This window comes from Coregonus clupeaformis, chromosome 18, assembly GCF_020615455.1.
Source record: "Coregonus clupeaformis isolate EN_2021a chromosome 18, ASM2061545v1, whole genome shotgun sequence".
NCBI lineage: Eukaryota > Metazoa > Chordata > Actinopteri > Salmoniformes > Salmonidae > Coregonus > Coregonus clupeaformis.
The window spans coordinates 54943363-54956150 of NC_059209.1; the positions used below are offsets into that span (position 1 = coordinate 54943363).

The 12788-nt window shown below is 43.3% G+C and overlaps 1 protein-coding gene across 3 annotated transcripts in view; it reads left to right on the forward strand.

Moving 5' to 3' along the window:
• The window catches only part of LOC121550722 (sarcoplasmic/endoplasmic reticulum calcium ATPase 2), a 43383-nt gene that overhangs the window by 23893 nt on the left and 6702 nt on the right, over positions 1–12788 (forward strand). For all 3 annotated transcript variants that reach the window (XR_005996977.2, XM_041863077.2, XM_041863078.2), the window contains exons 6-8: positions 7383–7463; positions 10094–10179; positions 10498–10962. Coding sequence is in view for 2 of the 3 variants with exons in the window: in XM_041863077.2 (XP_041719011.1) it covers positions 7383–7463; positions 10094–10179; positions 10498–10962 (632 nt within the window). In the remaining variant the exon portion in view is untranslated. The remainder of the gene's footprint in view (positions 1–7382; positions 7464–10093; positions 10180–10497; positions 10963–12788) is intronic.

Sequence of the window (12788 nt, forward strand, 5' to 3'; positions counted from 1 at the left end):
ATTACAAATAGAACAAAATCCAGCGTGTGTCCGAACCGGAGATTTCCTTCCGGTAGTAATCCTTCACGAAGTTTTTTGACTTGAATGTAGTGGCTTCCTTTCCTCTTTTCCATAGCCACTGCCCTAGCCTGAAGCGGGGTTGTTTCGGACGCATACAGTCCACACTCAACGTTTCCAAACGGCCAAACATTCAATGAGATCCAGGGATATAGTGCAACAAAAAATGTTTATTCTTCTTATCTAACAAAAAGGTATTCTCCAATCAACTTAAAGCAGAGATTACTTGAAATGCAAATACATAATATAATATGACCTGTCTGTCTGTATTTCTGTATGTCTATATGGTCAAAAAACTATACCGCTCCCGCATCTAGCAAGGACTCCTCCCCCCGAAGGCCCAACTTCCTGCCTTTATACTAACACAATTAACACAGTACAATGAATGGGCAAGAGGGGGGGCCAAAAACTGAGTTACACTAATAACAAATGAATGTATCTCAATCCGGTAAATAAATCATAAAGGTACGTACCTAATATTTCATCATATACATTAATATTTAATATATTTACACAAATGTACATGGAGCTCAGTATGTTCAGTCTTTTATACAAAATATGCCCAAATCGGCTCTAACAAGCTGAATGCCTCGATGCCTGTCTGTCTGCTTTATATAGGAAGCCACGGCCACCTGACTCACTGTCTGTTGGAGCGATCCATTTTCGCGAATGCGGTGGTGTTCCTAATAAACTGGCTGGAGAGTGTAGAGGTCACTGATAGTTAGAAGGCATGTTGACCCCTGACCTCTATGTTCCTTCATATCTCCCAGCAGAACCCTGGCAGTCAGGCAGCATCTGTTCTAGCTCTCACACAGCACAGGCCACTGGTAGGCAGGACAAACATATTTTCAAGATTTCCCTTATATCATCAAAATCAATACATTTATAGCACATTCTTGGGCTCATTCAGTAGTTTTTGCCTGATTTTTTTTTATTTTTTTATTTTTTTAAGTTGTAACCTGTAAAAAAATGTTAAAGTACCATTTATATTCCTAAAACATAAGTTGAATATGATATTGTTGCTGCTTCCTTCATTTATAGCAGTGTCAACTGCCTCCTGTAGCTCAGTTGGTAGAGCATGGCGCTTGCAACGCCAGGGTTGTGGGTTTGATTCCCACGGGGGGCCAGTATGAAAAAATTTATACACTCACTAACTGTAAGTCGCTCTGGATAAGAGCGTCTGCTAAATGACTAAAATGTAAAAAATGAGTGCTTCTGAAATAGCCTCCTCAGAATAGCAGCTTTTCAGCCTTTTGTTGTATCTGCCATCAGCACCTGCACCCTCCGGATTGGACACAGAGAAACCTGCTGTGTCATGCAGTCATACACAGCAGGGCCTGTGTCATGCAGTCATACACAGCAGGGCCTGTGTCCGTCTGTCAGCTAAAGCAGTCGGTCTGTCTTCCTGGTGTGGCGGCCTTGCTTGGACCTACTCCTCTGTTGTAAAGAAGGACACCCCTGTGAGTCATGTCTGGCACTGGTTCACTGACTCTTGAGTCTGTGCCTCTTGTTGCTACGCTGCCTGTCTCACTCTCCTAGGTGTGGAGACTGTCACAGATGTTTGGCCTGGTACCAAGTAGGATGTTGACATAAAGGGACAGATTATATAAACACACACTTCATCCAGAGCAGTCCTGCGGGCCAGTTGAACTGCACCAGGACAATGTCATGTGTGCCTTGTGTGCTTTTCACTCTTAGACTGTTGCGTTTCCTTTTTTTTTCTTTTCATAATGACATCAACAGTGTCATTGACTTCAACAAGTGCTATTGTAAACGTCCTCAAGCCATCCTAATTTTTCTCTCTAGTTCCCTCCCGTCCTGCAGTCGTAAGTGTTTCTTTAAAAACATGTAACGTCTCTTAGCACAGGAAGTATTACACAACCCTGAGGATGTGGCCGTTATACTTCATGGCTGAAGGGAAACATTTGACTGTGGTCATGTTCTTTCTGTTCAGCTTGGCATCAGATTGTATATTGAAACTCCTCCCAAACTTGGCATCTTTCTTTGGCCTTTAGATATTATTCTGTAACAGTTTGCCTTTGTCTGAATAGACTTCAAGTAAGGCTGATGATCATTTGTTTTTTTCAGAGGAATGCCCTAAGAATTGTCAGACTCCAGCCACCGAAGTCATACTGTTCTGTCTGCTACCGCCAAGCCATAAGACTGCTTAACAGTTAATCAAAATGTGCTACCCGGACTATTTGCATTGACTCCCCTTTTTTAAAATTAAATGTTTTACCTGACTCTCGTGCAATGGCTCTCACACACACTACATACCCTCACACACACACTACATACGCTCACACACACTACATACGCTCACACACACAACACACACAAGCATATTGACGCCCCCCACACAGACACACTCACACACAGACATACTTTCACACTCTTCACTTACGCTGCTGCTACTGTTTATCTATCCTGATTGCCTAGTCACTTTTACCCCTACCTACATGTACATATTACCTCAACTACCTCATACCCCTGCACATTGACTCAGTACCGGTACTCCTTGTATATAGCCTCATTATTGTTACTATTTCCTTTTTTAATTTAGCAAAATGTTCTTACCTTTTTAACTCTGCATTGTTGGGCAAGGGCTCGTAAGTAAGCATTTCACGGTAAGTCTACACCAGTTGTATTCGGCGCATGTGACAAATAACATTTTGATAAACATTTATTTTATATTTCCCTCTGTGAGGTAGGTTGCCTGACCTTATCAGAAGTGAAACGCATTGTTCCACATTTAGACAGTTGAAAGATGTGATTGAGCTCTACACAATTCTTTCTGAGAAAAGCTGTCTCTCATGATTGGCCCATGGCCACTGACGGCCCAGGACTCCTGGCACCAGTGTCTGTATTAATATCGCCTGACACGTGCCCAACTGCACACCGGGGCGACTTGCTCTCTCTCTCTCTCTCTCGCTCTTTCTTTCTCTCTCTCGCTCTTTCTTTCTCTCTCTCCCGGTCTCTCTTTATTTCTCTATCGTTCTCTCCCCTTTGCTCTCTTTCTCTCTCTCTCTCTCTCTCTCTCTCTCTCTCTCTCTCTTTCCTCTCAAGGTTCCAGTGTGTACTGGTTGTGCTAAGAGCCACTCCTGTTGCGTCGATGAGTTTTGGAAGGCGGGGCTCCGTGTCCGAGTGACAGCGTCTGGTATTATCTCCTCCACCTCCTTCCTGTTCAGTGGGGATGACGGGGAAACAGCTGCTATCATGTGTCCATTTTTAAACCTGATTAGCACATTGGGGGAACATATTGAAATATACTGAACAGAAATATACACTCAATTTCAACTATTTTACTGAGTTACAGTTCATATAAGGAAATCGGGCAATTGAAATAAATTAATTAGGCCCTAATCTATGGATTTCACATGACTAGGCAGGGGCATAGCCATGGGTGGGCCTGGGAGGACATAGGCCCACCCACTGGGGAGCCAGGCCCAGCCAATCAGAATGAGTTTTTCCCCATAAAAGGGCTTTATTACAGACACACATTCCTCAGTTTCATTAGCTGTCCGGGTGACTGGTCTCAGACAATCCCGCAGGTGAAGAAGCCTGATGTGGAGGTCCTGGGCTGGTGTGGTTACACGTTGTCTGCAGTTGTGAGGCTGGTTGGACGTACTGCCAAATTCTCTAAAATGACGTTGGAGGCGGCTTATGGTAGAGAAATGAACATTAAATTCTCTGGCAACAGCTCTAGTGGACATTCCTCCATTCAGCATGCCAATTGCACGCTCACTCAACTTGAGACATCTGTGGCATTGTTTTTTAGTGGCCTTTTATTGTCCCCAGCACAAGGTGCACCTGTGTAATTATCATGCTGTTTAATCAGCTTATTGATATGCCACACCTGTCAGGTGGATGGATTATCTTGGCACAGGGATGTAAACAAATGTGTGCACAAAATTTGAGAGAAAATTCTGCGATCTTTTATTTCAGCTCATGAAACATGGCACCAACACTTTATATGTTGCGTATATCTTTTTGTTCAGTATAGTTTGCTATTTTGCTCTCCCCTCAAGGGCACAGGGGGATCCTGATGTTCAGGAAAATGTTTACCTTCTCCCATGGTCTTCACCAGTCTCCCTCTATCACACAGGTTGGGCATATTATTCCAGGACTCAGGTTGAATTTCATCACTGTATGTCCTGAAATGAAAGTTCATGTTTGCATAATTAAAAAACAAACCTTTTTGTCCTGGGATGGTTTAAAGTTGACTAAAGATGCACGTCTTGCTGTTTGTCTCCTTTGCGAGATGGTCTAATGTGTGGAGGTGTTTTTATTAGGGGAATTAATTTTGACAGGTCAGCCTGGTTAGCGGAATAAATGTAATACTATGTGAAGTCTCCAGGGCCCGGTTTCCCGATAGCAATGTAACTTTGGCATCTTAACTACGAGGGCAGAAAATTGTACATGCGTTTCCCAAAACACCACGCAGAGAGAACGATCAATAAGTGCGTAATTGGAGCGTGTCTCCTGATGGGATCGAAAGAAAGGCAGTGCTGCTCTCTGATCAGCTTTCTCCATTCAAATCTTACCTTAGCATTATATTTGTTCCACAATGCTGATGACGGATCAGCTCCTAAGGCTGCAAATATTGAAGGAGCTTATTCTAATGCTTACCCTATTATAATGCACTAAATCAAGTATTGGCACATCACAATTGTTACACATTCAATATATTGAGGCAAATTCAGACCGTAGCCTACAATTAGCAAAATATAACAATTCATTGAACATGAAATGGATTTCAATATGATTGAAATAGTGCCTTTGGAAAGTATTCAGACCCCTTGAGTTTTTCCACATTTTGTTAGGTTACAGCCTTATTCTAAAATGGATTAAGTTGTTTAGTTCCCTCATTAATCTACACACAATACCCCATAATGACAAAGCAAAAACTAGTTTTAAGAATTTTTTGCTAATTTATTTTTAAAATAATAATAATTAAATATCACATTTACAATAGTATTTAGACCCTTTACGCAGTACTTTCTTGAAGCACCTTTGGCAGCGATTACAGCCTCGAGTCTTCTTGGGTATGACTCTACAAGTTTGGCACACCTGTATTTGGGGAGTTCGTTCTCTGCTGATCCTCTCAAGCTCTGTCAGGTTGGATGGGGAGCGTTGCTGCACAGCTATTTTCAGGTCTCTCCAGAGATGTTCGACCGGGTTCAAGTCTGTGCTCTGGCTGGGCCACTCGAGGACATTCAGAGACTTGTCCCGAAGCCACTCCTGCATTGTCTTAGCTGTGTGCTTGGGGTCATTGTCCTGTTGGAAGGTGAACCATTGCCCTAGTCTGAGGTCCTGAGCGCTCTGGAGCAGGTTTTCATCAACGATCTCTCTGTACTTTGCTCCGTTAATCTTAGCCTCGATCCTGACTAGTCTCCCATTCCCTGCCACCACCATGCTTCACCGTAGGGATGGTGCCAGGTTTCCTCCAGACGTGATGCTTGGCATTCAGGCCAAAGAGTTCAATCTTGGTTTCATCAGACCAGAGAATCTTGTTTCTCATGGTCTGAGAATCTTTAGGTGCCTTTTGGCAAACTCCAAGCAGGCTGTCATGTGCCTTTTACTGAGGAGTGGCTTCCGTCTGGCCACTCTACCATAAAGGCCTGATTGGTGGAGTGCTGCAGAGATGGTTGTCCTTCTGGAAGGTTCTCCCATCTCCACAGAGGAACTCTGGAGCTCTGTCAGAGTGACCATCAGGTTCTTAGTCACTTCCCTGACCAAGGCCCTTCTCCCCTGATTGAGTCTTGGTGGTTCCAAACTTCTTCCATTCAAGAATGATGGAGGCCACTGTGTTCTTGGGAACCTTCAATGCTGCAGACATTTTTTGGTACCCTTCCCCAGACCTGTGCCTCGACACAATCCTGTCTCTGAGCTCTACGGACAATTCCTTCGACCTCATGGCTTGGTTTTTGCTCTGACTGTGTCAACTGTGGGACCTTATATAGACAGGTGTGTGCCTTTCCAAATCATGTCCAATCAATTGAATTTACCACAGGTGGACTCCAATCAAGTTGTAGAAACATCAAGGATGATCAATGGAAACAGGATGCACCTGAGCTCAATTTCGAGTCTCATAGCAAAGGGTCTGAATACTTATGTAATAAGTAATTTCTGTTTTTTTAAATACATTTGCAAACATTTCTAAACCTGTTTTCGATTTGTTGTTATGGGGTGTTGTGTGTAGGTTGCTGAGGAAATTGTTTTATTTAATAAATTTTAGAATAAGGCTGTAAGGTAACACAGTGGAAAAAGTCAAGGGGTCTGAATACTTTCCGAAGGTATAGGTCTATAGCCTATACTGTAAATAATGTAATGCAGTCATCTGTTTTAATTTGAAGCATCATTTTTACCCTTCGCTTGTTTGTAACAATTGCAAAGACATTGGGAACTTTGTATTTGTGGTCAACTTCATTCTGAAGTTTTCGGTGGTCACAAAGAGACAGAATCAAGATGTTTATGTTTAGCGTAAATCTTCAGTGTATAAAGTGACGCGGTAGGGAAAAACGCATCTAACAACGCACTTAGCTGTTCCACGAGTGGTCTGAGGCAGTCGGTAAATAACGAGCGTTTTCAAGTCCAACTTTATTAACGATGGTTTTGCGAAACAGCTCGGAGATTTAACAATGCTCCTACGAAGGTTCTAACTACGAACTTAGCCTTAAGATGCTTTTGGGAAACCGACACCCAGATCTGTAAGAGCAAATTTACGTGTTTATGAAGAACTGTTCTGCACGTTGAAATTGAAAGAAGAACCGTGCCTTAAACGGAGTGGTTTCACCATCTCCCAGCATTTATGTACTAATAGGTTGCTGAATCGGATCACCACAATTCAGATGTGGCCCAAATTGGCTTTTTTCATTGGGACCAGCCTTTTATGGCTCACCAGTCCTCCATTTCCTCCTCCTACTCTGCCTCTGCCTTCGTGTGGCTCAGCAACCAACCTTGAAATGAGCTATAGTCTGTCAGTTAACAGTGATGCTGAATAAATTGCGTCTATATTTCAGAGAACAGCTTGGTGGTCCGTTAGTCTAAGCACTCTATAGGGTGGGTCATTTTCGTAAAGTTCTGCTTACAGCACAGGTTTAAACTTGTTTATGGCATTGCACATGCATAACCACTTTGTCTTGAGAGACCTGTAACTAGATTGTGTCTGTGTTGTGCTACAATGAGTTGACATCATGGGCAGACGTTATGGAGGTCATATGTGTCCACTTTTCGCTGATTTGAAATGCATCATTGTCCATCTATGACATTTTAATATATTTATCTCTAATTCTGTCAGTGTGTCTGTCTTCTTTCCCCCCTAGTTGGAGACAAGGTTCCTGCAGACATCCGTCTCTCTTCCATCAAATCTACAACCCTGAGAGTAGACCAGTCTATCCTGACCGGTAAGACACATGGCAGTTTGCTGCACTGTTTTCCCTATACTTAGGGTTGCCATGTCCATGGTTTTCCTGCCGAATTGGGCTACTTTGAAAACGATGTCGCGGGTGAAAATGTATTGTTCGCGGGTTGTGTTTTTTTGGGCTATTTCTAAGTTGCACAGCAGCCGCCATTGCATTTGTCTTTTTTTTTTTAAATAATGTATTTCACTGGGACCTGCTGCTGACTGTTGAGAGAGCACTGCAGCAGGCAGCTTAGTCCACTATTGGCTGAGTCACATGAGTGAGAGGAGCCATATCAGCACGCGCGCACGTCGTGACAACTTTTTTAGATTGTAATTAGGGAGACACCTATTTTTTTTCCCGACCCTTTTTCCATAAAACATGGAAAGTTGAATTAAAATCATAACCCCAGATTTAAGTCCGTAGCCTATCCCTATTGAAATAACAAGTAAATCTTGCGAATAGGCCATTTTATAACGGGTTGTAGTCTTAACATCTGGCACAAAATAATGGCACAATTGCCTGAAAATAGCCTAACATTTGTATTTTTTAAGTTCATCCAAGTGTTTCTTGCTCAGAGATTTCGAGATCCTCTGTCCAACTTTCATCACTCAAACTCTCCTGTCGGATTTATCAATAGTTATGCACATGCGCAAAGGGGATTTATTTACCATTTAAACCGGGTTTGAGCCCTGAATGCTGATTGGCTGAAAGCCGTGGTGGATCAGACCATATACCACAGGTATGACAAAACATTTATTTTTACTGTTCTAATTACGTTGGTAACCAGTTTAGCAATAAGGCACCCCAGTGGTTTGTGGTATATGGCCAATATACCACAGCTAACTGCTGTATCCAGGCACTCTGCGTTGCATCATGCTTAAGAACAGCCCTTAGCCTTGGTATATTGGCAATATACCATACTGCCCTCATGCCTTATTGCTTAATCATAGCAGTCAAACTAGTTAAACCGACATCCATTGATGGAAATGATCTGTTGAGTTTAATAAGGGCGAATTATCGTTTCTATTGCGACATATGCAAATTCCCTTTGTCATGTCATAGCTCACAATAATTATTATTTTGATGAAAGCCGAATGTTGCTTCTAATGTCATTACAAGTTACGTTGGAAAAGGGGTTTATTGTGTAAGTGTGGCAACTACTCTCTTGCTGTGAACATTTTTTGGCTAGTTAATCAGACAAACATGTAGGCCACACTCCCCTTTTTTAAGGCTCTCCTGGAGGACTAGCTTTGGTAGCCTATAAAATATTGCAACATTACAATTACAGCCAAATACGTTTTATGTCTTTTTATAAAATAATTCCCTCCAGGGCTCGAAATTAAGGGCGTCCCGTCGTCTCTGGGACGATAAAAAAATATGTCTACGGTTCAAAAAGGCAGAATCTGGGACAGTTCTGGGACGATAGAGACTAAATTCATACAACCGCAACGGATCAGACCGTTTAGCTTAACACTGATTCGTTTTATTTCATTATATTATATTATAAGCGCAACAATGCGCACATGGCTGTAGGCTATGCGCGAATGTTCCAAAATGCAATTAGCGGGGAAACGCCGTTCTCAAAACGATCTAAAGATGCATCATCTAGCATGGGTTACTAATATGACTAGGATTGTGCCTTTGGCTGCTGGACAATAAAATAAAGTTGATTTGAATGAACCGTGCCTCGAATATGTCGACAGAATCAAGTCTTGAGACCTTAATGTTAATTACCCTTCATTGTTGGTCCCATGTGGCTCAGTTGGTAGAGCATGGCGCTTGCAACGGCAGGGTTGTGGGTTCGTTTCCCACTGGGGACAAGTACGAAAATCTATGCACTCACTACATATTGTAATTCGCTCTGGATAAAAGCGTCTGCTAAATTACAAATAAAAAAAACATGACTGGCGTTTACCCTATATTTATGTAATTAAAAGTCTCATTAAAGTTTGGCTACATTTTCTGGCGCCTCCCTCATGTCCGCATCGGTTTGGACAGGAGGCTGTAGCCAATATGCAGGTAGGCTTTTTTATTTATGTATATGAAAAATAGATTTGAATATTTTTCCAATGTTGGCCTCTGATCCAATTCTGATCGGAGTAATTGTTTGATATTGTGATAATTTTTTTGCTTGTCCTGGACAAGACAACAGGGCTCTACAGTGCGACCATTTTAGTCTCATATGCGCCAAAATAATTTGCTGTGCTTTCTGGAATTTTTATTTAGGAGCACCAGTGCACCTAGAAAAATGTAAGGATTCTAGCATTAATACCTCAAATATTTTTCGTTGTGCTCATACATTTCTTTGTCTGCACCTACATTTATCAACTTAGGCACAGACATGCTCCTTGTAAAAAAAGGTCAGCGTAGAGCCCTGCAAGAGGAATGAATGAACTGAGTTCACCTCTGAACTGGGTTTATAGCAAGGGTTTATTTCCTCTTGATCCACATGATTAGACGCTTTGCCCTGCATCATGTGCACAAGCACCCAGAGCGAGGAATGTTACACATTGATTGTGGCGTGGGAGTCTATGATTGAAGTTGATATAGTTTTTCCCTGTGGCTATAGACACAGACAAAGGGATATCAGTGTGATATATGACCTGCACTGGTCTCTGCTTTGATTCCAGGCGAGTCCGTCTCTGTCATCAAGCACACCGACCCAGTGCCTGACCCCCGAGCTGTCAACCAGGACAAGAAGAACATGCTCTTCTCTGTAAGCAACACTCTTCTCTCTTCACTCCTTACTGCTCCTTGTAGCGGCTGTATGATGATTGAACTCTCCACCATCAGCTAGTCGTTTTTGAGCTTCTCCTTCAGTTATTTGTTTAACGTTGAAGACCTGATGCATGGATCTTTAACATTTGGGCACAAATTATGCCAGCATCACTCGATATCAAACGTACTTAAAAAATACAGACCCTGCTATGTTATTTTGGTTTGTAAATATAGAGTTTGAGTTTCCATTTAGTCTGCTGTCCTCAAGCATTTTGTAGGACTGTGTGGCCATAATGTTCCACCTGTGTGTTTTCAGGGCACCAACATCTCATCAGGCAAGGCTATTGGTGTGGTGGTGGCCACAGGCGTGAACACTGAGATCGGTAAGATCCGTGATGAGATGGCAGCCACCGAGCAGGAGAAGACCCCCCTGCAGCAGAAGCTGGATGAGTTTGGGGAGCAGCTCTCTAAGGTCATCTCCCTGATCTGCATCGCTGTGTGGATGATCAACATTGGCCACTTCAACGACCCTGTCCACGGAGGCTCCTGGATCCGCGGCGCCGTCTACTACTTTAAGATTGCCGTGGCCCTGGCTGTGGCCGCCATACCCGAGGGTCTGCCCGCTGTCATCACCACCTGCCTGGCCTTGGGCACCCGCCGCATGGCCAAGAAGAACGCCATCGTCCGCAGCCTGCCCTCTGTGGAGACCTTGGGCTGCACCTCTGTCATCTGCTCCGACAAGACTGGCACCCTCACCACCAACCAGATGTCTGTCTGCAGGGTGAGTCTGGCTGTTTTATTTGTCTTGCTTTACACACTGACTGAACAGAGGTCTGCCTCTGAAATGGCTCTGTTGCATTACCTTGCTGTGATTGGGTTTGAGATAGTGTGAGCAGAAGGTTCTTTGTAGTGGAGAATCAAGAGTGAGATGTGTTACACAAAGGCGGTGAGGCAGCGACGCGCTGCGGCTGTGATCTACATTCAGCCGTTGGGTGACTGTTCAGCCGCGGTGCTGTTGCATAAGTGACCTTGCGTCACAGCTCTGCAAAGCATCCAGCCCCTCCCTCCCTCCCTCTTTCTGAGTGGCTCTCCAACACACTTCCAGCTCTGTCCCTGAGCAGTGAGACATTTCATTATTAATTGAGCGTGTTTATTCTCTTTTTGTTGAATATGCACAGAACTTTGCATGGAACTGCTGACTCCACTCCATTAAAACATTAGTTTTTTCTGGATGAGAGACTCTTTATTGGCCAGCGGCTATTTATTTCCCAGAATACATTTATTTTGATCTAGCATTCCAATGGGTCTCTATGGTCTATTTTAATGTCTTTCCCTCTCTAGTCACTTCCCTTCTCCTCTGGCGCAGACTGAAATTATTAGAATGGATGATGCCATTTTGGCCTTAATGCACTAGTAACTACTAGTCATCATATCCTACTGTGCTTATGTCATTGTTTACATTACACAATTGAGGATGACATCTGTTTAAGTAAGACATCATGTTAATATGCCAGTAGGCTAAGTGGAGCTTCCTCCACATTGCTTTCCCCAATCAAGTAGGTTAAAGGGATTCTGCGAGATTCAGGCATTTTAAGTTACTTACCTAGAGTCAGATGAACTTGTGGATACCATTTTTATGTCTGTGTGCAGGCTGAAGGAAGTTAGCATTGACTCGAAACTACTACTAACTAGCTTTAGCGCAATGACTGGAAGTCTACAGGTACAGTAGCATTGCTACTAGGATGTCAAGAGCTTAAATACCAGAATCTCGCAGTATCCCTTTAAGATCTCTGAGGTAGAGGCTAGGAGCCAAAAGTGAACCCAGGCCTTCTTCAGGTAACTGCCCAGCAACCAACCCCATCTCCCATTTCATCTCGGTCAGGTGATGCTTGTAAAAAAAATCTTCCACAAAAATGTTTGTGTTGAATTCACAGTAACAGAAGCATAATGTATCCAGCGAAAGAGAATGCTATTTTTTTCTAATCATCTGACGTCAGCAAGGCTCTTTTGAAGTGTGGCCTCCTTCTGGAAAAGGACATGAATGATTACCATCACCCTTCCTTCCTTTTATCTCGCTGACTGAGACGGCTGTGGTGTTGTCCCAGCTGACTGGCTGTTGTGACAGTGTTTGTGTTAGTGTGCGCGTACCTACTGTTCGGTTTAGCCAGTCCAGTTCTTCCTGAGGGAAAAGACCCTCCGGGCTCCAGCGCTCTCTTCTCTTTATTCAGGCTCCCTGACAGACGGCCGACACTATTTACTTATGTAGTATGGACTAAACCAAACAAGCACTGCTCATTGCTTGACTCCTGCCATAGCCCCCACACACAGCCAGAGAGGGCATCTAAATCCCTGCAGCCCAGAGAGTACACACACACAGCGCGCGCGCACACACACACACACACACGCTATGTTCTTCTATCCTCATGGGGACCTACAATTAATTTCCATTCAAAATCCTATTTTCCCTAACCCTAAACCTAACCCCTAAACTTAAAATAGCCTTTGTCCTCATGGGGATGTGGGAAATGTTCTCACGAGGGTTACATTTCCTTGTTTTACTATCCTTGTGGGGACTTTTGGGGATTTTAGGTCCCCACAAGGATAGAA